General features: G+C 48.3%; 1 protein-coding gene across 1 annotated transcript; it reads right to left on the minus strand.

Annotated features, from left to right (window-relative positions):
* Positions 1–505: 505 nt before the first annotated feature.
* Positions 506–24,904, minus strand: Entpd6 (ectonucleoside triphosphate diphosphohydrolase 6). Its single transcript, XM_057781029.1, has 14 exons — positions 24,755–24,904; positions 17,933–18,260; positions 15,377–15,453; positions 11,727–11,870; positions 10,427–10,502; positions 9,553–9,588; positions 8,615–8,703; positions 7,645–7,724; positions 7,120–7,184; positions 5,652–5,753; positions 4,872–5,009; positions 4,397–4,453; positions 2,619–2,731; positions 506–2,428 (listed from the first exon to the last, which is right to left on the minus strand). The coding sequence occupies exons 2-14, from the start codon at positions 18,222–18,224 to the stop codon at positions 2,330–2,332; spliced, it is 1,368 nt and encodes a 455-aa protein (XP_057637012.1). The 5' UTR covers positions 18,225–18,260; positions 24,755–24,904; the 3' UTR covers positions 506–2,329.
* Between the last annotated feature and the right edge of the window lie 2,500 nt (positions 24,905–27,404).

A 27,404-nucleotide genomic window follows, 5' to 3' on the forward strand; every position in this document is an offset into this window, starting at 1 on the left:
CAGAGTGATGCAGCTGTTTAGAAAGAACAATAAAGTCCTCTTTATTATCACGAAGGATGCCAAGAGTAGAGTGACTTGCACAGTTTGCTGGGCCTAAGAATATCCCACAGTTTATTAGTGTTCGTTTGGGCAGTATCCAGCTGTTTACTTTTTCATGAGTGAGATCACTAACCTGCAATGAGTCCACTTTTGTATTCCATCCTGCGGGTTTGATGCTTCGCCTCTGGAGGTCTTTAAACATTCAGGCCATTAGCTATAGAAGGGGCAATGGGGCCTCTGCCAAGGAGTGAGCGGTGCAGTGTGGGAAAGGACAGGATTTTCCATGTCTTCTTCAGCAAAACCCTCTGGGCTCTGGTCCCAGGTGACTTTTTATCTGGAAAAACTCCTTCTTGCTTTATCTCTTTCTTTCTTTCTTTCTTTCTTTCTTTCTTTCTTTCTTTCTTTCTTTCTTTCTTTTTCTTTCTTTCTTTTTGAGACAGGGTTTTTCTGTAGTTTTGGAGCCTGTCCTGGAACTTGCTCTATAGACTAGGCTGGCCTTGAACTCACAGACATCCTCCTGCCTCTTGGATTAAAGGCATATATCATCACTGCCAGTCTGCTTTATCTTTTTATTTGGACACAAACCAATTCAAGGTTTTATTTTAGGGAGACCACTAGGCTTCCTTTGGTCTGGTTCTAGGGTCTCCCTACCTTGGAATTTGGGTCCCATGGACCACCCTTTCCCCCAGGGAATGTCAGGTCTTACCCAGGCTCCCTCTAACCTTTCACCTGTGAAGTTACTGCTTCTGTAGTGAGAAGCCACCCAAGAAGGCAGCTACAGTCGTGCAACGCAGGCTCCACTGTACAAGGACCCAGTTTCTTCAGGGTCATGTGACCATCAAGAGGCAAGACCTTCTTGGAGTGACCTGAGCAGTACGGAAAAGGTGGCAGAGAACTGAGAGCTGGCTTGTTGGAGTGCTCACTGCCCCCTTAGCCTGCAGAATTCCGTTCCTGTGCACTGGCTAGTCCAAGAGGCACCCTTGGTGTAAGGGTTGGGGGTAGGAGGCATTTCTCAGGGCCAGCCTTGTGAACCATAGGCTCGGGGGGTTGCGAGCATTTGGGTTATCAGTGAGCCCACATCCTTTCCCCATCATGTGACCCCTTTAGGACTATGCCAGAATCAAACTTGATCAATGTTGAACAATGACCTAGCGGTGATGTACCCAGAGCTGTCCCTAGCCAGTCTGTCAGCCATGTTCCAGGAGAGGGAGGAGCTCAGCAGACAGCTGGAACAGGGAGCCCCTGAAATCGTCTAGGCACCTGGGTGGCCTGCTGCTGCTGTTGCTGGTTACTGCTACCATTTGCTGTCCCAGTTGGGCAAGCTTTAAATGCTGGGTGCTCACTCAGGAGGCAAAGGAGAGAAACCCTTGTAAACCTTTATTCAGAGTAGAACAGCAGTGGCTCAGCTCACTCTATAGACTGTACATTCACTGATGGGACTACAGGGAGCCAGCTGCAGCCCAGTAAGAAGGGTGGGGGAAGGGGCAGGATGGTTCTGATCGGCCCCACTGGTCTGCAAGTGGCTCACAGCAGTCATACATTCACTGGGACACAGTTGTGTCCAGAAAGGGGGCTCAGTTTTAACATAAAGCACTCACAGCTCACAGGGTAGTGCCTGAGCACACGACCCTGAACATCTCATAGTTCCGCTCCTAACCCCATGCTCTACAAAGCTGGAACACCGGGTCTATGAAGAGGCATCGTCCCACTTCTTCCTACTCAGTGTCCCCACATCAGTTAATGCCATACCATCCAGAGATGGAATAGCAGACCTCCAGGTAATGTCACGTCTATCCTGAGGAAGGGATGGACGCACTCTAGATGCAGTCCCCGGGAGATTGCCCTGTGTCTGGGCCAGTCTACTCCATCTCCCTCAACTCAGGGAGGACAGAAAAAGGCTTTGCTCATGGGGGAACAGGGGCTGGAGACAAAACAAGACCCGTGTTACAGATATACATAAAAGCAGCCACAATCGCCGGGATAAGAACAGAACAGGGCTGCATCTCTATCTCAGCCTGTGTCCTGGGTCCCACCTGGCTCCCTGCCCACTTGGAGGCAAGGGGGGAGATGGCCTCAGGCCAGGCAGCATTCCTATCCTGGCCCTGCCCCAGCTAGTGTGGTGTAGCAGGGCTAGCGGATGGGCCAGGTCCCAGACAAATCTGCAGGAGGTGACACCGCAGGCACAGAGGAGGGTCCTAGCCAGGTGCAGGCTCCTCTATGGCGTCACTTCCAGGACAGAGGAGTTGGGAGCCTTGGAATTCCAGCTAGGGTGGGGACTAGGGCTTGGCTGCTACAAGGCAGGAATCTTTTCTCTCTTCAGGGAGTCGATGTAATGAAAAATAGCCCCCAGAGCCCAGCTGGTTTCAACGTTGTCAATTTTCCGAGCCAGCTAGAAGAGAAAGGAAAGGAGAAGAGAATGTTACAGGCCCGAGCTGAAGAGACGGGGTGGCATCTGGCGGGAGCTGAGGAGGCTACACACAGTTTTGGGCTGTTTCTTAAGGGTGGGAGCAGGAGGGTCAAGGATTCCCAGTATCCCACCCACGAGTGGAATGTGGAACTCAGGTGGAAGAAGTGCTCACCTTCAGTACCTTGTCCTTGGGAAAACCAAACTCCCGGAGCAGCAGGCTGATGTAGGTGAGGTCCATGCAGGCAAAGGGGCTGCTTGGTGGCTGTGTCTCCAGGGTGCGGCACACTGGGAGAGATGCCCACCCCTGGTCATGCTCTAGAGCAGCGGTTCTCAACCTGCTAGTGCTGCTGCACCCTTTAATACATTCCTCAGGTTGCGGGGACCCCAACAGGAACATGATTTTCAATGCTACTTCCTAACAGTAACTTTGCTACTACTTTGTTGTTTTCGAGACAGGGTTTCTCTGTGTAGCTTTGGAGCCTGTCCTGGAGCTTTCTCTGTTGACCAGGCTGGCCTCGAACTCACAGAGATCCACTTGCCTCTGTCTCTCAAGCACTAGGATTAAAGGTGTGCGCCACCACCACCCAGCTAATTTTGCTACTGTTATGAATCACAGTTAAGTATTTTTGGAGATAGAGGTTTGTCAAAGGGGTCACGACCCCTTTGGTTTGAGAATCACTGTTCTAGACAGTCTGCGGGTGGGGAGCAGGCGACCCTGACCCCACCTGCCGTGGGGTCCCATCTTGCTCTTCACTTCTGATTTACTGTCACACTGAAGTGCGGTCACCCCACTGGCAGACCAAGAGGCCAGTCCACTAGGCCTGGACGTCAGGACCAAGAGCAACTTGAATTAGCGGTGGAACCATCACCCCCAGCCCCATCCCTGTATCGGAGACCCTCGACACCTCCTAGACCAACATCCACTAGGATCCAGTCTTTCTAAAGCATGAAAATGGCACTAAAGCTGACTGTAAATCTACTCTTGTGTGTGGGCACAGAGGACATCTGGCATCTTGATATGTCACTCTCTATTCCCTTGAGACAAGGTCTCTCATTTGACCCTGAAGCTCAGCTGGTGACCAGCAAGCCTCGATCTTTCTGTCCTCTCCCCCACAGCCTGGGCTTTGAAGGCACAGGCAACCACACCCTCATTTTATGTGGATTCTGGGGATTTGAACTCAGATCCTCATGCTTGTGCAGCAAACACTTACACCATTTTTATAAGCTCCCAGAATCTATTCTTGATAGAGGACAAATCCATCTAGATAACTAATGTCCAGGGAAAAGCTAAAAAGTGGCAGAAAAGCATAAAAACGACATGTTTTCTAGCATGGGAGGGTGGGAGAGGGAGAAGGAACTTCCTATGGAGACATACACAAAGCTTAATTGCTCTGATTTGCAAACTGGGAGCAGCAACAAGAAGAGCTGAATATGGACATGACATTTAGTCTTGGGTGCCAGTGTGGTGTGGCCTAGAACGGGTGCAGAAAGGGCGTGGGGGGCGAAGAAAGACTCAAGATGCTGCCATAGCAGCTCCACTGTCCTGGAACTAAGTTCCTCAGGTCATCTGACCATCATGAAGTGGCTGTGACCATCTCAGGGAAGACTGATTCTCTTGGGGTTACTTTGGTAGCAAGGAAAAGGGATCAGAGATTTGAGATGAGGGAACTGGTATCTGGGAACCCTGAGGTGGCTCTGGAACTATCTGGGGATACCCTCCAATGAGAAGCTGTATCTGGGGTTGAGGCCCTGGGTGGTCCTAGAACACTGTGGGCGCTGCCCTTCCATACTCTCAGCACCAGCTGATGGACAGAATAAGGGCTGAACCCAGCAGCTCTGGCCTTGCGCACCCCAGAGCAAATGTTACCTTCTAGCAGGATCTGTATTCACAGCAATGACCTCTGTTCCCATCCCCCCGACCATCACCCTGACAAGTGCAGTACCACTCACCATACTTGGCTGCCGTCTCAAAGTCTCCGACTACAAGGCTGCCTCCTTTCTCTGCATCTGTTGGATAGGATAGACATTGTCAGTCTCTGCTAACTCCACTGGCTGACTGAATATCCTGTCTTAGGTCCTTAGGCCAAGATGAGACCCTTATTGCAGGTCTAATCTCTTCCTCAGGAAGAGAGCATGTGGCTACCCATCCCAAGTGGTTCCTGAGCAGATGCTACAGGGGCAAGGGCAGGCAGTAAACCACAGAGAGTGAGCGCAGAGCAAACCCCACCTTCTAGCAGGATCTGTATTCACAGCAGATAATTTCGATTTTACTAGCTGGCTTAAAAGAACTAACTTAGCTCTGAGAAGGGGCTTGTAACGTCCTGCCTCTTTACTGCATTACCTCCTAAGCCTACTCATTCACCTAGACCAACAACACTGCTAATGGCTAGCATTGGCCCCCTGCCCAGACTGCCCTGGCCCTTACCTATAAGGCCAAAGCTCGCCGCAAGGTCATAGTAGTAGGAGAAAGCATAGAAGTCCACATGCTGCGCCTCTTCTGTCCTGTGCACTTTATTTCTGAGGATTTCTGACACCCTGCTGGCACACAGCTCAAAGAGGTCCACTGCAAAAGGTAAGAGAACACAGTCAAAGTCGGCAAGCCCAAAGCACGTAGGAGATGCAGCTGCCATCCATGCAAACTGACACAGAACCAGGCTGACCACACACCCAAGGCGGATATGCGCACGTCTTGTGTCCAGCCTGGGAACAACAGCCCAGTATTTCTCCTAGAAGAAAATAAAAGGACCCAGAATAACAAGAGCAGGGTGAGGGCCGGTGACAGGGTGGTAGAGGCTGTGTGTCCTGGGACACTGGCAGGAAGCAGCCTTCATTTCTCTCCGCACAGAACTGGTCAGAGCAGAGTTTCTGGGCCAGGAGCCCAAACGTGGTCATTTGTCTCAGACCCCAAGGCAGCCAGTTCCTTCCTCATTGGAGGCTTGTTGGGAAATTGGGCTATTTGGCTACAAGTGTTTGGTGACAGACAAGGAGACTTTGTGCAGAGACCCCGAAGAGGGACGTAGCCAGAGGAGGACCCAGCTCTCGACAAAAGCCTTCGCAGTCCTGCCATGGCTCTTGCTTGCCCACACTCTAGGGGAAGGGACAGTCTTGTCTGTGTTGCTGTCTGCTTTTTAGAGGAATGTGGAAAAGGAACAGAGGGAGCAGACTACCTTTGACCCTCAGGAGCCTGGACAGCAGTGCCACCTACCTGCCTCCTGTCCTGAAATCCTATAGGTGGTCTCGGCATGTTCCCACTCTCCTCTGAATCGGGGAGACAGACAGGGGCTGACCAGTTCCTTGTCATTCTCAGCTGAAACAGATAATCGTGAAGGGGAAGAACAAAATGGTGCCGTGTCCATCAGACAGAGCTTAGAGGACTGGGTGGAGTCTGACCGAGAATGCTACAGGCTGTAATAGGGTGCTGGGGGACAATGGGACCTGTCTCCCAGGACAGTCCAGGCCGGCTGGAGAGAACTCCTGACCTGTCACAGGACTGGCAGTCAATCTCACTTGGCCCTGGTGAAACGCAGCAGCTCGTGTCCCCTGGGCATCTGGGGTTCCAGATACATTGGGCCCAGTGCTATTTTATCAGTTATCACAATGACCCTATTTGGAGGAGATTGTCACAGTTTTACTGATGGCCAGGGCTGGCAGTAACTGGTAGGAAGGCAAGGACAGGGGCCACCAGGTGTTACCATGCTACAGAGTGAATCTGTACTGCACAGCATGAACTAGGCCCAGAAGCCATGTGCTGAAGGATTGTGTCCAGTCTTTAGCACTACTGAGATGGGGTGAAACCCTTGGTAGGTGGAGCCTAGAGGAGGAAGTTGGGGCATCTTCTTGTAGGAATACTGGAGCCCGACGTTCTTCCTCCTTTGCCTCCTGTTGTCTGCCAGGTGAGCAATGTCCTCTGCCACACACTCTCACCATGATGCCATCCTGCTTCACCACAGGCCCAAAGCCAACGTATTTAAGTGATCGTGAACTTAAACCTCCAAAGTCATAAGCCAATCAAACTTTCCTTCCTTAGTCATTTGTCTCAGCTACTGCGGGTGACAGAAAGCTGGGTAAGAGCTGATCCTAAGTGCAGGTGATACAGCTCAGAAACTATTTTGCTATTATCTCTTCTTTTTTTTAAATTAAAAAATTCCCTTTTTGTTCCTGTCCTAGAACTAGCTCTTGTAGAACAGGCTGGCCTCGAACTCACAGAGATCCTCCTGTCTCTGCCTCCCAAGTGCTGGAATTAAAGGCGTGCGCCACCACCGCCCGGCAAAACTCCCTTATTTTTATTTTATGTACTTGGGTGTTTTGCCTGCATGTATGTGGGTATAACACATATATACAGTATCTGTGGGAGCTAAATGAGGCTATCAGATCAGCTGGGTCTGGAGTTACAGACAGTCTAGAGCTGCCTGCCATGTGTGTGCTGGGAATCAAACCTGGGTCCTTTAGAAAAGTAGCCAGTGCTCTTAGCCACCGAGCCACCTCTCTAGCAACCTCCTAGCATCTCTTCAACGAATGATAACTTAGAAGACTGTACATGGGTAAACACATCATCCCATATTCTATCCCACCCACGCTGGCTGGGTAAGCAGTGGCTGATTCGCTGCTGTGTGGCAGAGGGGAAGGGGAGGCGCTGGGAGTAGGGCAGAGCCTAGAGCAAGTGTTCTACTCACCAGGCTTCCCCTCCACACCACCCAGAATAGCCAGTCGTGCCGACATCAGTCCCAGCCCCAGGTAGCTGTGGAGACAAATCCTGGTGAGGCTGGGCAACACATGCACCTGCCTGGGTTCAGTGAGAGCAAGAAAGGCGTTCCTGCTTCTTCTATAAGCCTTACACTAAGGCCGAGGCATGAAGTAACTGAACCGAGAGCCTGTTGTGAGCTGTGTACACGGCAGCAAAGGAGACAGATCCCATCTGTCTTTATGGGGTTCTGCACATGCCACGTGGTCAGCAGGCGGCCAACTCCTCATCTCGAGTCTTTTTCCAAGAGTCCCCCAAAGTAGAACAGAGCAAGCACAAAGGATGAGATTTTACGGTAAATGTAAATATGAAGCTTGCGGGAAGAGAAGCAGGGGAGGCGGGACGAGGAGGGCCCAGGCAGTCACTGGCATAGGGGATTCTGGGATCTGGCATCTATGTGGGGAAATGGTCCCACCATAAGCAGCAGGGGGAGGTGCATCAGGAGGGGCAGACCCACCTGTAGGAGTACAGCTTGTACGTCCTGTTGAACATCTGCAGTGCTGTCAGGTGGCCTGGCGGGGAGGCTTGCAGGGTACCCTAGGGAGGAACACGAAGCTATGGTGGTCCTGCTCTTTCCAGAAGACCCTGCCCTCCTCCCTGAATCATTTGGAAGAACAGGGACATTTAGGGAGCTTTCCATTAAGTCTTTGGCTATGAAAGAGCGAGGAGCAAGTGGCAAAAAAACAAAACCATCCAGAGCGATGGCTCTCCCATTAGGAGCAGCTTTTTTTCTGTTTTTCTTTCCATATTAGGGATCAAACCAGGGCTTCTAGGCACTCGGCCAGTGAGCAACACCCTCAGCATTTATTATTTACTTTATTTATTATTGTTCTTTTGAGACAAGGACCTGCTAGCTTGTTCAGACTAGTTTTGAACTCCTAATCCTCCAACCTCAGCCTCCACGGTGCTGGGATTACAGATGGACACCGGACCAGCTGCATCTTGCGCCTTCTGACCACAGCTTCAGTGACTAGGTGTGTACATGTGTATGCACTGCACACTCAATTCCACGGAAATAGATGTGATTGTTAATAAAGTGTGGGTGACAAGAGAGGCGTTTAAAATAGCAGATGCCATTAAATTCCAGTGTTTTTATCTCTTTAGAACATTTATCTTGAAGGCTGACCCCTCTCCCATCTATGAGTCATACTGTCCACTCTTGCTCCTGGAACTTTGTGGGGGATGGGAGGTGTCTAGTCTCTAGCCCAGAGAGTATCATTTGATTTCACTTCACTGAAGAGCAGGTTTCTCTTTTGGTTTTTAGTGCATAGAGTTAAAATCTAAGAAGTTATCTGTGAGAACTCGGGGTGGGGGGGTTTGGAGCGCCTTCCAGTGGCCAAGGGGCCTTCTCTGAGGGACTTCCTCTGGGTGGCTGCAGCTCCCTGACTGAGATGCACACACCTGGTGAGGCAGGCAGGGCTGGTTACCTCGACACGCGGGAGGAAGGTGATCTGAGTGGATCCTCCGCCCAAATCCAGCATGCCCACACTGCTGCTTCCTGGGGTTTTCAGACTGCCTAGATCACAGTAAGTAAAGACAGTGCTGCCGTGTTAGGGAGGATATGAGAACACCAGGAAGATCAAAGAGAGGTCAGAAGCTGCCCTTTGGTGGGATGGGAGGGGTGAGGAGCAGGGAAGCTGCTGTAACTACTTAAAAAAATTGCAACTTAAAAGTATCCAAGAGTCGTGACTCTGCCAGCTGTGGCTTTGATGGACAGTAAGACTCTGACCACTGACAGAAACTCATACTTGGCCTATCTTCTGACAAGGCCAGCCTCACCTCCCAGGGAACACCGACTTCCCTGTTTGATGCAGGTTCTCCCGTCAGGAATTCTCCTTGACTAGCTCCATCTCAGACTGTTCTTCCAAAGCATCTGAGGTAGCGATCCCTATCCTGTCCACCAGTGCCTTTCTGCCCTCAAGTTGGTGAGTCCTGCCAGGAAAACCCCTTCTTTGTCTACATACAGACACAGTACCCTTCTCCAGTACAGTAGCCGCACTGAAAACTACCGGCACGTATCTGTTTCTGACCCGTCTCTGAGGCAGACGCTTCTGGCACGGGTGACTGGCACTCATATTACATCCGGTATCTGAAGACCTGACTGGGCTCAATTCGCTGCTTTTCTCAGAAACAAACTACAGGTCAGGGTCCCAGCGCACGCTGGGTGAGGGCTGTGCTGACAGAAGAGTAAGGGCGTGAGGAGCTATGAGGAGCATGCATACGGGCTCACACCACCTGACCTGTCTGGGTACGCCGCTACCCCAGTCTGCCTCCAGGCCAGCAACACTGAATCTGGCTGTTACGGTAATGGGGCCTCCTTTCCCAGGGATGGTGAGCCATTAGACTGGCATCCAGGGACACGCACCTGTCAGGAAGTTGACGGTGATCCATGCTGAAACACCTGTAAGAGAAGGGCACAGACGTTTCAATTCCTTTAAATAAAAATTTAAATGCATTTTTGGTGTATGGGTGTTCTGCCTACATGTATATCTGTGGACTCTGTGTGCGCCTGGTGCCATGGAGGCCAGAGGAGGGGCTGGAGCCCCTGGAACTAGAGTTATGGATGGTTGTGAGCCACAATATGGATGCTGGGAACCGAATTTGGGTTCTGTAAGAGTAGCAAGTGATCTTAACAGCTGTTTCTCCAGACCCCATTTTAACTCTTGCCACATAGGGCAGCTACCTATTTCCAGATTTCAGGGGCACCGTGGGCACTGTTCGCCATTCCCAGCCTTCAGGAGGAGCAGAACTGACTTAAGAACACTGCGGCTTCAGGCACACACTAAAGACCTAGACTACATTACCAAACGCTGTATCTCTTCCAGGACTTTGTCACCAGCTTCCATTTCTGAAGGAGGCAGGCAGAGAATCCAATGTCCCCTCTGCCCTCCAGACATGCTCACTCTTAAGGTCATATTTAAAAAAAAACAATCACTGCCTGGGAGGACCACAAGTGCCTGTCTCAGAACGAGCTACGTGACCACAATGTTCCCAGTACGGCAGCAACTGGCATTCTCTAAATGCTGCTTCCAGAGGGCTTCATCTGCACCAGGTTTGGAGCTGGTCAAGATAAGATCCTGTCCCTAACAAACCGAACAGGACCATGACAGGCTAACCACAGTGCCTCAGTCCTGGAGTCCATGCAGCAGCAGCGGCGGCAGTGGTGGTGGCAGCGGCGGCACCGAGTCATTTGTCTGATGGGGACATGCACTTATGAGATGCTCATTTGTCCACTCTACCTTCATCTGTGCCATTCATGATGGAAACACAGTCGTCCCCTACAAGGAAGGGTGATGCCTTGAATACCTCCTTCACCTAAACACAAAGAGAAACATTTCTTAGCTTGACGTGGAGCTGGACGGAACGTGTACTTGTCAGAACTCAGGAGGCTGAGGCAGGAGATCTGGAGTTTGAGGTTACTTTGGTCTACAGCAAGTGTCTCACTCTCCACCCCAGCCAGGGCAAGGAGGATACGTTCACTCTTTAGAAGCAAGATAGGAGCTTCCAAGGGCACAGTGTGCTCAGCGGGCTGCGACAGAACACTGAGGGTTCTGTGGTGTTCTGAGAGGCAAAGATTGAACTGCTTTAAGCTTCTGTGGTCTTCTCTAGGCGTGTCCTTGGCTGATAGCTCTAGGGTAGCTAAGAGAAATGCTATTCCAGGTACTCATCTTGAACTGCTGGGGATAGGACAGTTCTGAGAGAAAAAATGGTCTAGAGAGAGTTGGCGTGCACTGAGCCTGCAGGGTTCCCAAACATTGCCTGGCTTTGGGTTGAGAGATGAAGGGCAAGAAGCCCTGAGTCAGGGCTTAAACCTGGGGACCACTCATATGGCCTGTGTAAATATAGGTGGGGCCACTGATCCAGGACATGGGTCATTAGAGCAATGGCAGAGGGAGGTGAAGGTGTGAATGATTGGGTATGTTTCCATTTTCTCCTAAGGACATAGAAACTTCAGTGCACCTTGTCACCCCTACCTCCCTGTGTCCTAAGAAGGTGTGCTGTGCCACCATCTTACAGGTAAACGGAATAAGAACAGCCTAGAAGTCGAGGGAAACTGTATCTTCCCAAACTTGGTGGATGGGAAGAAAATCAGAAATGCATTCTAGGGTTGAGGATGTATCCCCAGTAAGTGACTGTCTGGGGACACCAGGCCTCTTAAGAAGTATGGGGACTAGGGAAGAGACTGAGGGTCTCTTGGGCAGTCACATCTGAGCTTGGGCTAAGACGCCAGCTCAGCTCATACACCTGGGGGTGCCCTTCAGGAGCACAACACAATTTTAAACCAAAGTTGTTTTCTTAAATGTCACACAGACAATTCCTAACTGTTTTCTCTTCAGGACACTTCTAAGTCCTGCCTGCTTGACACTATCTGGAAGGCTGGTGCCTGTCCCACTCTGTAGCCCAGAGTGGCCTCTGGCTTGAGACTGTCTTGTTGGCCTCCTAGGTGCTGGGCTGACAGGTATGCACCATCATGCCCAGCAGGGTTAGTGTTTCAGTGATCCTTAGCCACCCTCCAGTGCAGGCTATGGCTAAGCTTACCTTCTGCAGCAACTTCTGAGCCTTTTCTCCCGGCAGCAGGCGCAAACCAGCTGTGGCCTTGAGGACCAGAGGGGTGGCCTTCCAGAAGTCATATGGAATGTGTTGCTTAGCAACATTCAGAAGCTCCTGGATCCCCTGAGCACTCTGTGGATGTAAGTGAAAGCAAAGCAGGGCTGTCACACACACTCCCCAGTTACCACCACCCTTTCAAATGTGTCCTAAACACATTATCTAACTTAAAAGTTAAACTAGGAAGATGTGTGTGCACACACTCCCCAGTTATCACCCCCCTTTCAAATGTGTACTAAACACATTATCTAATTTAAAAATTAAATTTGGGAGATGTGTGTGCACGCATGTGCATGCTCTCATATAGAGATAGGAAGGCAACCTCCATGAATCAGCTCCCACCTTCTACCTTGTGTGGGCAGGATCTCTCCTGCTTCTGCGGCTGCAGGCTTACGACAGGCTAGCTGACTCAGCACACTGGGCTTTTTATGTGGGTTCTGGGACTAAAAGTCAGGTCACAGGAATCTGAAGCTAGTGCTTTTACCCACCAAACCCTCTCCTGGTCCCTTTCTCTGGTTTCCAAAATCAGCAGGAGTACTGCATCAGCACTGACCATTTGTGAGACAAGGGTCAGGACATAGAGGACAGGCAAAGAATGTGGCGGGTGAAGATAGGTCAGGAGTCATGGGGCTGAGCCTCCTTTAGAGTAACTTCCATGCTCTTTGAGCAGGACTTATGCCCTGGCCTGTCACTACTTGTCCTAGCTAGTTCTGTGTCAACACAAGCTAGAGGCAGGTGAAAGGAGTAAACTCAATTAAGAAAAGCCCTCCACTGGATAGTCCCAGAGACAGAGGGGAGAACCAAACACAACTGGCAAAAACAAATAAATAAATGGAATTATTCCTAGTGATGTTCTTCTATACTCATAGATCAGTGCTTGGTCCAGTCATCATCAGAGAGGCCTCCTCTGGCAGCTGATAGGAGCAGATGCAGAGACCCCCCCACACCTCCCAGTCAAAAATTAGGTGGAGAGAGAGCCCAGGTTGGAGGTCTCCTTGAGCTCCTGCTCTTGGAGCTTGGGAACCCATGGAAGAGGAGCAGGAGGAACCGTGGGAGGCAGAGGGGTAGAGGATACTCACTGAATCAACTAAGCAGGGCTCAAGGGGGCTCAGAGACTGAAGTGGCAGTCTTGGATCTGTGTTAGGTCCTCTGAGTATGTTATGGATGTTGGCTTTTTTTTTTTTTTTTTTTTTTTTTTTTTAATGGGACCCTTGACAGTGGAAGATGTGGGTGTCTTTGATTCTTTTGCCTGCTTTTGGGACTCTTTTCCTTGCACTGGCTTGCCTTGTCCAGCCTTGATGTGAGGCTTTCTGCCTGGTCTTATTGTATCCTCTTGTGCTATGTTTGGTTGACGCCCCTCGGAAACCTGCCTTTCTCTTGGGGGAGAGGGAACTGGGAGGAGTGGAGGGAGGGGAAACTGTGGTTGGGATGTATTGTATAAGAGAAGAATAAAAACTAAAAAAAGAGGCCAGGCGGTGGTGGCGCACGCCTTTAATCCCAGCACTCGGGAGGCAGAGGCAGGCGGATCTCTGGGAGTTCGAGGCCAGCCTGGTCTACAAGAGCTAGTTCCAGGACAGGAACCAAAAGCTACGGAGAAACCTGTCTCGAAAAATCCAAAAAACAAACAAACAAACAAACAAAAAACTAAAAAAAGAAAATACTGGGGGCTGGAGAGATGGCTCAGTGGTTAAGAGCACTGGCTGCTCTTCCAAAGGTCCTGAGTTCAATTCCCAGCAACCACATGGCGGCTTACAACCATCTGTAATGAGATCTGGCGCCCTCTTCTGGCGTGTGGGCATACATGGAGGCAGAACATTGTATATATAATAAATAAATAAATCTTAAAAAAGAAAATATTTTCATAAGATCCAGCTGTAGGGCATTTTCTTAACTAGTGATTGATAGGGGAGAGCTCAGCCCATTGTGGGTGGTGCCATCCCTGGACTAGTTAGTGGTCCTGGGTTGTAAGAAAGCAGGCTGAGCAAATCACGAAGGGCAAGCCAATAAGCAGCACCCCTCGATGGCCTCTGCATCAGATCCTGCCTCCAGGTTCCTGCCCTGCTTGAGTTCCCTAGCTTCCATCATGGACTACAATGTGGAAAAGTCAAATAATCCCTTTTCTCTCCAACTTGCTTTTTGGTCACGGTGTTTCACTGTATCAACAGAAACCCTAACTAAGCCAGGCGATGGTGGCGTACGCCTTTAATCCCAGCACTCAGGAGGCAGAAGCAGGCGGATCTCTGTGAGTTCGAGGCCAGCCTGGTCTACAAGAGCTAGTTCCAGGACAGGCTGTAAACCTACAGAGAAACCTTGTCTTGAAAAACAAAGAAAGAAGGAAAGAAAGAAAGGAAGGAAGGAAGGAAGGAAGGAAGGAAGGAAGGAAGGAAGGAAGGAAGGAAAGAAAGAAAAAAAGAAAGATAGAAAGAAATCCTAACTAAGACAGCACCCCTCACTAGGTGACCTCACAGGGTCGTGATTTCCTTAGATGTCATGAGCATGGGGAAACAAATAAATCCTATGGTCCCTGTAGAACTGAGCCCCATGAATGACTCCTGTAAGGGGTCACACCACCTGCCAGAGAGCTCAAAGGGTGGCTTGGCACATGGTAAGCAGCAGTAATAGGTAAAGTCTGCACAAAGGGAAAACTTACTTTCTTTTTATCTAGAACACTTAGTCCACAAATCCACCCAAAGATGCCCTGTGCATATGGATGATAAAGTCTGTGTCAGACAGACTGTCCCTCTCTACTGTATGCAAAATAAAAACAGGAACAAGTCTCAAGTATCTGTCCAAGGACACACAAAGCGGCTCTTGAAGGCTCAAAGGCTCCGTGAGAAAGCAGGGCATGGAGTGGAGGACACTGAATATCACCTATATACAAGCTGGATTGTTTGTTTGTTTTTCGAGACTGGGTTTCTCTGTGTAGCTTTGGAGCCTGTCCTGGATCTAGCTTTTGTAGATCAGGCTGGCCTTGAACTCACAGAGATCCGTCTGTGCTTCCAGAGTGCTGGGATTAAAGGTGTGCGCCACCATTACCCAGCTCTACAAATCAGCTTTTTAAAAATAATAATAATAATAATAATCTCACCAGTTTATTAATCTAAGCACATGAAAATGAAATTTAATTTGTCTTAACTGGATGCCTCTCCTTGCACAGCCAAGTCTTGCGGTACCCTGTCTGAACCCATGTGTGTTATGCCCACTGAAGCCAGAAGTTGGCACTGGATTCTATAGGACTAGAGTTACAGGTGGTAGCAAGACGCTGGACACTGAACTCAGGTCCTCTGGAAGAGCAGTCAGTGCTCTGAACCACTAAGCCATCACTCCAGCCCCCCAAAATAATGTTTCTGTATGTTTGTGGGTGTGAGCTTCTGAACTGTGTAAAGATCAGGGCCTCATGATATCAGCACCCTGGTGGGTGAGACCTGCGTTTCTCCCTACCTCTCTATCTTCCGGGATATAGCATTCCTCAGGCAGTGCCTTTCTCGCAGAAGATGACCAACTGATCCAGTGTCAAAGGGGTTAGCTAGGAAGCCAGAGGACATTGGAAGAAGAGACAAACACAAGATGGTAGTAGTTACCTTTTCAACATCATCAGCATAAGCAGAAAGTCCAGGCTTCAGTGCTTTGAAGGTTTCATGGGTCAAGGTGGGAGTTTCTAAAAGGAAACATTTTTAAAAGATGTAATTATGAATATATACAAGGAGTATGAATATCTACAACGGAGACCAGCTGATGTTAAAAGCACAGGCCCGACCATGGAGGCCAATTAAAAGGAATTATTTTTGCTTAAATTTTGCTGTCCAGTTCATCTGAGTAAAGGACTAAAGCTTGCACCAGACCTTTCCTTTATTAAATATATGAATGTACACACACACACACACACACACATACACAGAGGCAGGCTGGGGTGAATGTGCCTCCCTAGCATCCTAGAAGCCCTGGAATTGATTCCAGCATTGCAAAAATACAAATGAGCAACTTGCACCCTGAACTTATTGAGGATAACTTACTTAAATTTTAAGATAATTCTTATTGATTTAACAAGATAAATGACCTTAAACTGTAAAATAAAAATGACGTCCGTCACTCTAAAAAACTGTCTTTATACGGGCCTTGAACAAGCTTTTGAAGGTTTGCTTTTCTTAAGAAGTTGGATAGCTGATGTCAGGAGGGATGGACTATATTGCCACAAGGGAAGTGTCCAGATGCATCCTGTGGTCAAAGACACCAGTCCAAAATAGGAATATGTGTATATGAAGACTGAGGAAGAAAAAAACAGGACCAAAAAAGCAGGAACAAAACTTTTTCACAAAACTGTTCTCTTTAGAACAAGTTTCTCGAAGACAAACATTTGATTATAGTTATTACTGCCTTAAATTTATTTATTTATTTATTTATTTATTTATTTATTTATTTTTTTGGTTTTTCGAGACAGGGTTTCTCTGTGGCTTTGGAGCCTGTCCTGGAACTAGCTCTGTAGACCAGGCTGGTCTCGAACTCACAGAGATCCGCCTGCCTCTGCCTCCCGAGTGCTGGGATTAAAGGCGTGCGCCACCATCGCCCGGCTTTTTTTTTTTTTTTTTTTGGTTTTTCGAGACAGGGTTTCTCTGTGGCTTTGAAGCCTGTCCTGGAACTAGCTCTGTAGACCAAGCTGGTCTCGAACTCACAGAGATCCGCCTGCCTCTGCCTCCCGAGTGCTGGGATTAAAGGCGTGCGCCACCACGCCCGGCTATTTATTTTTATTTTTAATTTGGTGCTAGAAATTGATTGGGGCCTCAGACACGGTAGAAAAGTGTTCTACCGCAAAGCAAACTCTCCTAATCACATCTGTTTAATTTGGTTTCAGAACCAATTTTGGAGGTAGGTCAGTAGATCTGGCATTTAATGTTTAGCCACTGCAATAAGTATAAAGGTATCAATGCATAAATAGCCAAATTACAAAAGGCTAGAGCATCATTTATGCTGTTGAGTCAGTAAGAATTAACTGTTAAATTATTATTATTGGTATTGTTTTTCAGATCAGGTCTCTCTGTGTAGCCCTGGTTGTCCTGGAACTCACTATGTAGATCAGGCTAACCTCGAACTCAGAGATCCACCTGCCTCTGCCTCTCAAATGCTGAGATTAAAGGCATGCGCCATCATAGTCAGATTAACTGTCAAAATTTAACACCTTAAATAGATACAAACTTTTTAATCTAAATTATCCTTGATAACATTTCCTTTTCTTTTCTCGTAAAGCAAAGTTCTGGCCCAAAGACATGAAAATTAATAATTAAATCATAAGCAAGTAAAACAGGCTACAGTAGCTTTCAAGAGAGGTGCCAGGGTTCTCATGCTGACAGAGCAATCAATGCCAGGATAGTGTCTGGTCACTAGGGACCTGGATATGGAATCGGGCAGAGCAGAGGGCTGGAAAGCTGGTTAGCTGAAGGTCAGATGCACAGAGAGGGCAGATTTTAGGGCAACAGATGGGAGAGCCGAGTAAAGAGCCAGGCAGCCAAGGGGTCCTGGAGAGAAGCCTCCACCTTCTAAGTTCCCACTCCTGGGAGGGAAAGCAGGTAGGGCCTGAGGTACAGGACCCTTCTCAGTGCCGTGCCAGGCTCTTAGGACCCGCAGCAGCAGGTCCTGCAAGCCTCGGCCCACGTTTCTACTACTGGTCTAACCTGCCTGGCTCTGGCTCCCGTGAGCCTGAGTCTGCAGTTGTTTCCTGCCTTGAGATCTCCCGACAGCATCATGACATGGCCCAAATCTCAGGTTCAGCCACAGGAGGGCACAGGCCACTAAATGCCCTCTAGGGCCTAGCTGCCTATCAATGGTAGTCACTGGTGGTCTCAGAGAATAAGGACAGCCTTGGGTTCCTGGGGAATTTAGGTGCATGGCTTTGTGTCCACTGCGTGGGTATCTCTTAGCAACTGCACCCCCAGTCCCACCCCAAGTGGTCTGGTGCTCATACCCAGGGCCTCTCATGTGCTCTACCGCTGAACTCTGCCTTGATAAGTTCATGGTAACAGGTTTAGTCTAGGGCACGGGCTCAAGCCCACTGTCTTCTGAAGTAAGTTGAGAGCCTTGCCCTAAGTGGGGAGAAGGCAAGACCCCGCGTTTGAGCCCATAATGACTCATGGTCAGACAGATACCTCCAGGTGGTCGGGCAAACTGGAAGACATGGATGCGCGTGCCGGTGCTCCCAGCGTCAAACATGATCCCATAGAAGACCTCATGACTGCGCGTAGCTGAGCCTGGGGAGCTGAAGGCCTGCTGGGTCCACCGTGCTCCTGAGGCAGCCCCAGCAATGGTGAAGAAGGCCTGGGCAGCAGTGGCCCGGTGCCACTTGATATAGGCAACATAGATGAACAGCCCCACACACAGCCCGAGGGGGTATGCCACCTTCGTCATCCGCAGAGTCCCATGGTTTGGTATTTTTCTCATTTCTCAGTCTGCCGGGAACTGGGTAGCTGCTGCTGGCTGAAGGAAGGAGAATTAGGTAAATCACATTAGGTTGTAGCCTACAGAGTGTGTCAGAAGTCCCCAGGCCTGGGGACAAAGTACGCAACTCATGACTGGTCTGCACCCCTGTCCCCAAAGTCAGAAGGGTTATTTCATTTTCTTGATGACTGTGGAAGAGATGGTCTAGAACGGAGAGTTCGGAACACTGAGTAACTTCCCAACAAACCACGGGATATGCTGCTGCTGGTATCAAAGAGCCCGGTGTCCACAGGTCACTCCAGGTGACAGATCCAGATGCCCTCCCCAGTCTTCCAATCTTTACTCTCGTTCCCATTCATAGATTGTAATTTCAGCAATTTACTTTCCCAGGGCCTTAAAAATGGTCATTCAAACAACTGCAGTGAACCGGAAGCAAGTGTGAAACATTGACCTGACTTTTCTGGGTGTTTAATGGACGTCACTTTTCATTTCTAAGAAACATTCCTGTTGAGGGAGTAAGTTATGTCTGGTACTTTCAAAGCCTCCAACATTCTATAAAAATAAAATAAATTAAGTTGATGTCATAAATTTTGGTCCAATATACTCCAAACAAAATCATTCACTCATTTTTGAAATTTAATTTTAAATTTTTTTGAAAGGGTTTTGGAGACAGGTTCCTGCTCTATAGTCCAGTCTGGTCTCAAACCTCAATTCTCCTGCCTCAGACTCCTCAGTGATAGTAGTCTAGGTGTGTACCATCATCCCTGGATATTTAAATTCTTTTTAGTAGCTCCTAGTCTTAAAAATATGAGAAGTGAGGGTCCTGCATCTCGATGCGTCTCTTGTCCTCAAGGGATGTCTGTCGGTCTTTTCACCCATACTCTTATCAGTTGTGGAAACACAGCAGCTAATCCTAGAAGAGCAGGAGGCTTGGTGGCACGGGCTACAAGAAGGACTTGTGTCCTGCTGGCAGCACTGTGTGACCAGCGCAGGCTAGTTCCTCCAAGGGCTTCCTCTGCAAGGTGGCTGGTCGTGGAGGACTAACACATGAATTACAATGGCATTTGGAAATTCGGTGTGTTTGAGAATAGCCACAGAGATTATCAGCTGAAGACAAGCTCTGTAGATGGGCAGAGGACACATCGCCTGGAAACCAGGGGCAATGGCGGGCAGAAGGAACCCGTGGCTGCGCTAGGCAGGGCCTGTTGCATCCTAAGGCGGTCCAGGTGGAAGAGAGGTGGGATGCCACTGCACACAGAGCAGGCTTTCCTTGGTTCCACCTCTGGCCACACTCAAATACTGTTAGCTCAGGGCACATAAACACTGCCCCTGCGCCCCAGGCCCAGCGAAGAGGCCCAAAGTGGGGCAAGAAAACAAGACAAATCACCGCCCCCAGTTCCTGTCCCACAGAGGGCTCAGAAAGGTTCTCTGGGCAGGTGCCAAGGAGTAAGCTTCCCTCGCCAGTCCAGCTCCTGCCTTCCTTTGTCTCACTTGGTCCCACTGCACTTGAGAGCTACTGATGGAGGAATTACTTTCATTTAATAAAGAAACTGCCTTGGCCCATTTATAGGCCAGCCCTTAGGTGGGTGGAGTAAACAGACAGGATGCTGGGAGAAAGAAGCCGAGTCAGGAGTCGCCATGATTCTCCCACTCCAGACAGACGCAGGTTAAGATCTTCCCTGGTAAGCCAGCTCATGGTGCTACACAGAATATTAGAAATGGGTTAGATCAATATGTAAGAGCTAGCCAATAAGAGGCTGGAACTAATGGGCCAGGCAGTGATTAAAAGAATACAGTTTCCGTGTAATTATTTTGGGCATAAGCCATGCGGGCGGCCGGGTGCTGGGGATGCAGCCCCGCCGCTCATTATTACAACAGAGTGGCACCCAACGTGCTAATGAACTCCACGTAAAACCTGAGAGGGCTTAAAAAGGACACAGAGAGAATTTAAGACAGCTTTTTGCTGTTTGTGGGTTGCGTGCGGCAAAGAAATTGTCCTGACTCAACAACAGGAAAAAACTGGCTGTTTTAAAATGCCGGCTTTCTGGGCTGTGTCGCCATCACGATCTCTGTCTGGCTCCTGCAGGAGACAGAGCTTTTGAATGGAGCATTTGGAGTAAAGTGCTATGGCTTGCTTGATGGCAATGTGGTCTGCTTTGTGTCTGGAACTGTGAGTGGCTCAGGGGCACCAAATGGCTCTGAGGCAGGAGCAGCTCAACTCCACCATGAGGAACTCTGCTGGTCTCAGGCAGGAACTACCATAATTACCATAATAACAGCGCAGTTAAGGTTTAGACTGAGCAGGACACAGGCGGTACCGTATTATCTGTACGTGGTGCAACTTAAATTTTTAAGAAGTGCTTAACATTTTAGGAAATGCTCCTGGATAGTAAAAAAATTACAGATTCACAATAAAACAGAGTCAGACATAAAAGATCACAGTGTTGGTGACTGTACGTAGGCTAGAGAGAGAAGAAACAAATATAGAGAATAAAGTTAATGGTTTAAAAAAAAGGGTAAAGTCTTTAAAGAGACAGAGTACAGATAGTTATAGATTAAAAGAAATAGAGAAAAATAAGCCACGTAAAAATGGAAAATTCACAGAGAGTCTGGATTCTTTGTATTATTGTGTTTTCTTTAAAATTTTTGACTGTAAAGGAGCTAACTGCAGAGAGACATTTCATTATACGGGCTGCCAAGCTAAACCAGAATGGATATAAGGGTATTATGATTTCAGAATATGGGTCTAAGGATATGATGCTTTGGAGAGGGTCTTCTTTTGTTTTCACAGAGGACGAGACCCTGTTAATTGCTTCTATCCCAATATGGTATGATAGACCACGCCCTCCTGAAAGGTTGCTGTGAACACCCTCAAAAAATTGCTTCACTCAACTGCCTACTGAGATGAACCTGGCACACAGGTTATACCATGAAAGACCTGAATAACAGCGCCCCCATTCAGCAGGAAGCAGTTTGGAGAGAAAAAACTGCGCCCATATTCCCAAATATTGTTTATAAATGTTCTTTTACATTTAAAGGGGGAAATGATATAGGTATGAATAATTTGCATTGGTATGGATTTTAAGGTCAATTCTGTTATATGTATATGTGTTTCTGCTCTTTATTAAGGTATTGTGATTGTAAAGTTCATTTTAAAAATGTAATGTATAATTAGAAAATATAGGTTGTTAATGGATAATCATCAATAATAGTAAAGCTTATAGTCATGTTAGTTAGATTTTCTAGATATATAGAGATATATTTCAGTTAGACATTCTTCATATCTTTCAAAGACTACAGAATATGGCATTTTAAATATTTTAATAACTTAGGGCTTTTCATGATAATGAGACACATCTGCTCCTGGCAGCACCAATCTACTTCAAGAGGAAGATGGGCATCCAAGAGGCTCCTTATGGAGTTTGATAGCCATTTGGGCAAGAAACTGCTCTTGCATGGACTGATGCATAAACTGGACACAAAGAACCCGCAGAGAGAGGACTGCTAAACTTGCCTAAAGGTGAGATGATCTTTCGGGGTTCCTGACTCATGAAAGAGTCGGCGAGGCAGTCTGCAGGACACAGCAGAAAATGACTGAACTGTCTTTGGAATTTCCTGCTTCATGAAAATGTCTGCTGGATACTATGGGCCTGTAGGCTGAAGATGGATGCCCCAACAGTACAAAAGAACTTTGGGTGACTGTCCAGGCAGTGAGATTTCTGTCATTTCTAGAGTTTTGGATCTCTTGTTTGCTTAGGTAATATTATATCCTTCTGGAGTCTTTGATGGAGTTGAAGAATGGATAGATAGTTATAGTTTTCCTTAGTTATGATAAAATAGATATAAATATTATAACTGTAATTCTTGCTTGATAACTGTTTTGCTATATGTAATCTTACTATGTTAAAGTAAAAGCCTTTCTTTTTTGTTTAAACAGAAAAAGGGGAAATGATGGAGGAATTACTTTCATTTAATAAAGAAACTGCCTTGGCCCATTTATAGGCCAGCCCTTAGGTGGGTGGAGTAAACAGACAGGATGCTGGGAGAAAGAAGCCGAGTTAGGAGTCGCCATGATTCTCCCACTCCAGACAGACGCAGGTTAAGATCTTCCCTGGTAAGCCAGCTCATGGTGCTACACAGAATATTAGAAATGGGTTAGATCAATATGTAAGAGCTAGCCAATAAGAGGCTGGAACTAATGGGCCAGGCAGTGATTAAAAGAATACAGTTTCCGTGTAATTATTTTGGGCATAAGCCATGCGGGCGGCCGGGTGCTGGGGATGCAGCCCCGCCGCTCATTATTACAACAAGCTACCCACTGCTCTCAAGATCACACCCCATCAGCTGCTGAGGCCGGGCCCTTGCCACTTATTCCCTCCTTTTATCCCCGTCCGTGCATTCCAAGAACACAGGGCCTCCTTTTGCCTTGAAAACCCAGTTTCCTGTCCCAGGCCCTTTATACATACCATTACCCATTCCCAGAATGCTCAGTCACTAAGTAAGCCAATTTTGTCCAACTGTCCAATTCTACTGCCTTCTCAGCCTGAATGTCTTCACCACGTGTCCTGAGTGCCCTACACCCAACCAGTAAATACAAGATTCTTCTTTAGACAGCCCGACAACACATGTGAGTTCACAGAGCTACAATCATTACATTTACATATCAGCCAGCTCAGGATGACAGTAACAACCTAAACACAACACCATATCCAGGGGGCACAGGACAGACTGGTCCACAGGCACCTCCGTGTCTCAGAGGCCCAACTCCAAACACACTCACTTTATTCTGTTGTACTGAAGTGTCTGGCCATAGCTAAGGTACTTGCAGGAAGGACCAACCACAATCTGTAGCCATGTCTAACATCCAGTGGTGGTATACTGATCAGACTCCCAAAAGGCTTACCAAGGAAACAACTCAACCTTAGTTGGCACTTTACAGAACAGAGGTTTTTTTTTTTTTTTTTTTAGAAAAAAAAAATGCAAGCAACAGGCAAAGGAAAGCCAGGCAGGGAATGGGCAGGAAGTAGAACAGGAAGCAGCATGCAGGGGCAAACAGAGGTAGCTTGGACAGGTCCACTTCCTGTTAGGTAGAGGCTGGAGTCAGAGAATGTAGGTGTGGCGTTAGGAGGGGCTATGGAATATGTAGCCTCTGATTTGAACTGGCATCAGCCAGATTTTTCGAGGTTCACACTGAAGTACAGGAAGCCATGAACACAAACGACAGCTGCACACACTAAATGTGTCCAAAAATCAAAGCCCGCTAACAAAGCCTCACTGATTTCTTCTTCTGGTGGTTGTAGAAAAATCTTTTCTTGGAGAAGAGGAAAACCCCACACAGGAACAGTCAGTCCTGTGAGGACGGCCTCCTGGTGTCTTTTGCAGGTTGCTACGCCGGTGGGCCGGTACCTACCTCAGACCTATGCACACAAAGAACAGTGCACCACCTCTCAGATTCTGTGAGGCTCCAGGAGGGCCTCAAAAGGGCCACCATATTAGCCTACGCTCCTTCTGGAGAGAGACAAAAGCCCCTCAATTTTTAGATTTACCATTATGCTTGCTGCATTTTTAAAGGGCTACATTGTTAGTTCACTGGTAACAAGAATAGGGAAACCTCCCCTCAGCGCCATTCAGCCCCCTCCATGGCTCTGCAGCGCCTCAGGAGAGCCCCTATAATCACGTTCTACCTCTCCCTGGGGGAGCTCCCCATCGCAGGTGTCTGAATTTCCTGCTATGGCTATAAGGCTTCGCTATACGCCCTGTCATGTAGGATGTATGGCTTACCACACATGACCGTGGGGTACAAGTGCCTGCAAAGACATAAAAGGCCCCGGTATTTTCGGGCAATTGATTCCTTTGGGCAGACTCGGTGTGAAAGGCTCTGTCTGCTGTAACCTACTCAGCAATGAAGTCTCAAAACCACCCAGTTACTTCCCGCTGCTCTTAAAATAAAAACCTGTTCGCTCTGATTCTCCATCATTCTGGGTGTCTACATCAGGACCTCTCCCTCCTTTAGCCTGAAGCACCTGTGGCCACACATCAACTTAGGCAGAACCACCCCGACCCCCGGCTGGCTTTTCTCGGTCACCTTCGGTCCTACCTTCGGTACAATCGGAACACAGGATTTCCCTGGTTTCCTCAGCTTCCTAGCCGGACTGTGCAGTGCAGGAGGGGAGGGGCCTGGGTCTGGTTCTGCTGGGGGCGGGTCAGCACACACCAGTCGAATGAATGGATGGCGCGGGGCAGTTGGGCTGCATTCGGTCTCAGACCCCTCCGGCTTGGCCTACAGGATAGCTCACAACACTGCCCAACCGTGTAGCGCAAACGTGCGAGGGCCACGCAGCCGAGATGCAAAGGAAGCAAGGGGCGAGCACCCGGGGCGCAAGTGATCCTGAGGCCTCCCCTAGGAGCTGCCACCTAGCTCAGGGAGGTGCCAGGCACTTGGATCCGCACCACAGGGAACCCCGTCACTCGAGCTTGGAAGACCCACCACAGTCAGTCACCCCGGGCAAGCACATCCCGCTGGCCCCGCTTACCCTGCACGACGCCCTCAGCGCCTCTGCGGAGGCAGTGGAGTACCGGGAGTGAGAGAGAAAGAGAGAGCGACCACCCACCGAGGGCTCAGCTCTCTAGCCCCGGTCCCCCTTTACGCTGGGATCCCGATCTAGCAGTTCCCTAGAAGCAGCCCCCGCCTACGTGTACTTTGCGTCACCGGTGGGCGGAACGGCATCGAAGCGCGTGCGCTGTGGAGCTTGCCGGCTACGCAGGCGCGGTAGCCAGGTGCTCTTGCGGAGGGTTTTTCTGCTGGGAGAGGGCTCCGGAGTCGGAACCTGTCGCTTCTTAGGATCCTCTGATAAGCCCATGAGGTGTGGCCGAAAGGAGCCTTGTCTTGACTGACGTAGGAGTTACTTCAGTCTCATCCATCACCTTGTCCTTTTGTAGGCTTTCCCCCTGGATCCCTCCTTTTTTTTTTTTTTATGTCTTCCTCCTGGCCACAAGGTTGCCAGCTTCTAACTTCAGTGAGATCCCGAATATATGGCCCTAGTTAATTTGTCTGAATGTCCCCCAAGTTGGTTCTCCTTTCTCCTTCAAACCAGGGCTCCTCTTCTGCCTGCCCACGTAATGGCATCTGTACATTGGGGTACGGAGCAGGGGCGTTTGATCCTGGTCCTGGAGGATTTTCCTGTCTGTCGTTTGGGAAAGGCCAGACACAAGGATTTCTAATGGTCAAGACAGGACACTCGGGAGTGGTCGGATGGGTGGTAGCCACAGAGGGCAGGGACACTGTAAAAGCAGGGTTGGCAATCCTCATAGTCCCGCGAAACCATTGCAAATGGCCAGGAGAGCAGCTGATTGGACCTTGCCTTGTTTTACTAATCAAGTCCCCTGATTTGATTATAGTAGTAGTCTATACGATCTCTTATTTGGTGGATATTAAAAGTTGCCCTGCCACCCTGGTGATTTGTTGTAAATAACACAACAGTATTCCAAGAACTCTCTTGCCACTCACCGTGGAAGTGCTGCAGGAGGGTCTTACATGTAGAATTGGCCGTGATTAAAGGATATGCCCTTTGAAAACAACTCCACAGATAGGGCTGAGTTTTCTCTTCAGTCGTTGTACTAATTTACACTCTTCAAATGTGTGAAAGCGTGGGTTCCCTACAGCTTCATCGGTGGAGTCTTTCCAAACAAAAAGTTAATCTAATAGTAGAAAAACCGCACCCCACAGTTTTGGCTTAATTTTCTAGTGTTTTGAAGTTTGTTCGTGGACCTGTAATGACCCTGCTTCTGTCTGCCTCCTTTGCCTCTCTCTCTCTCTTTCTTTGGTTTTTTGAGACAGGGTTTCGCTGAATAGCTTTGGAGCCTGTCCTGGTACACTCTCTGTAGCCCAGGCTGGCCTCAAACTCGCAGAGATCTGCCTGCTTCTGCCTCTGAGTGCTGAGGTTAAAGGCGTGCACCACCATCCCCTGGCTCCTCCTCCACACCTTATATCACCTCCTCTGCTTTTACCTTATTTCTCCCTCATTCTAGAATTTGTCTCATTTTGTATATGCTCTCCTCACTGCCTGGAAATCTGTTTTTATCAGGTGTTTCCTTTTGTAGATCTTTTCTCATTTTTAAGATAACGCAGTGCCGCCTTCTCAGACAGGTTCATTTTCAAAGACCTCTCCTAGCTATTCTCTGTCATTCTTTGTGTATTTCCTCCATAGTATAAGCCATACCCATCTCTATTTGTATTTCCTCCATAGTATAAGCCATACCCATCTCTATTTGTATTTCTTCCATAGTATAAGCCATACCCATCTCTATTTGTATTTCTTCCATAGTATAAGCCATACCCATCTCTATTTGTTGGCTGGTTTATTAGTTCATTCTCTGTTTTATTACTGAAATGTAAGTTTCATGAGAGCAAAAGAGTCTTCTGTCCTAAGCAGGAGGGCTGTTCTTTACCTAGCATTTTAATACATGGACCCTACAACCCCAGCCTGCCTACGATGCCATCATTCTGGTGGTAGTAGAGAGTGCCCACGCTGGCCTCCATCTTGTTGCTGTTCTCTCTAGAGCTTGTGACAGCCCGGAAGTTGAAGGAGATAAGGTTAACTTCCGGAAGCAACTGAAGCTAAGTTCTCTATTGTCTTGGAGCAGTTTGGTGCCCTAGGAAGCAATATCTTGAGGCAAGAGGGAGCTTGAGCTAGGACTCTGATTGAAACAGTATCTTCTTCAATGATTTAGCCCAGAACATTATGAGTTCTCTTAATAAAATAATAAAATCCAGAGTGTCTGCTTTTCAAAGTCTGAGGTACTATAGATGGCAGGTACTGTTAAGACAACTTCCACCCTAGGCCGCCTTCCTGGACCTTAGGGGAGGAGGGAGATGGCTAGCAATGTGTCTAGGAGGCTGTTGTCCCTGGTGGCCTATCTGCAGGATATAAATACATGTTATGTACTTTGTGAAGCTTTAATGTGCTGTGTATTACTAGGCTGAGACAAGGTGGTAACCAGTGCATAGGAAACATGCTTCATAGCAACTCTTAACTAATTGTTAAGTTTATTAACAATTATTAATTGCTAATTTGTTTTCTTTTCTTTTTCTTTCTTTCTTTCTTTTTTTTTTTTTTTTTTTGAGGCAGGGCTTCTCTGTAGCTTTGGAGAACTGGAACTAGCTCTTGTAGACCAGGCTGGCCT

The sequence above is a fragment of the Chionomys nivalis genome, chromosome 9 (assembly GCF_950005125.1).
Source record: "Chionomys nivalis chromosome 9, mChiNiv1.1, whole genome shotgun sequence".
Classification (NCBI taxonomy): domain Eukaryota; kingdom Metazoa; phylum Chordata; class Mammalia; order Rodentia; family Cricetidae; genus Chionomys; species Chionomys nivalis.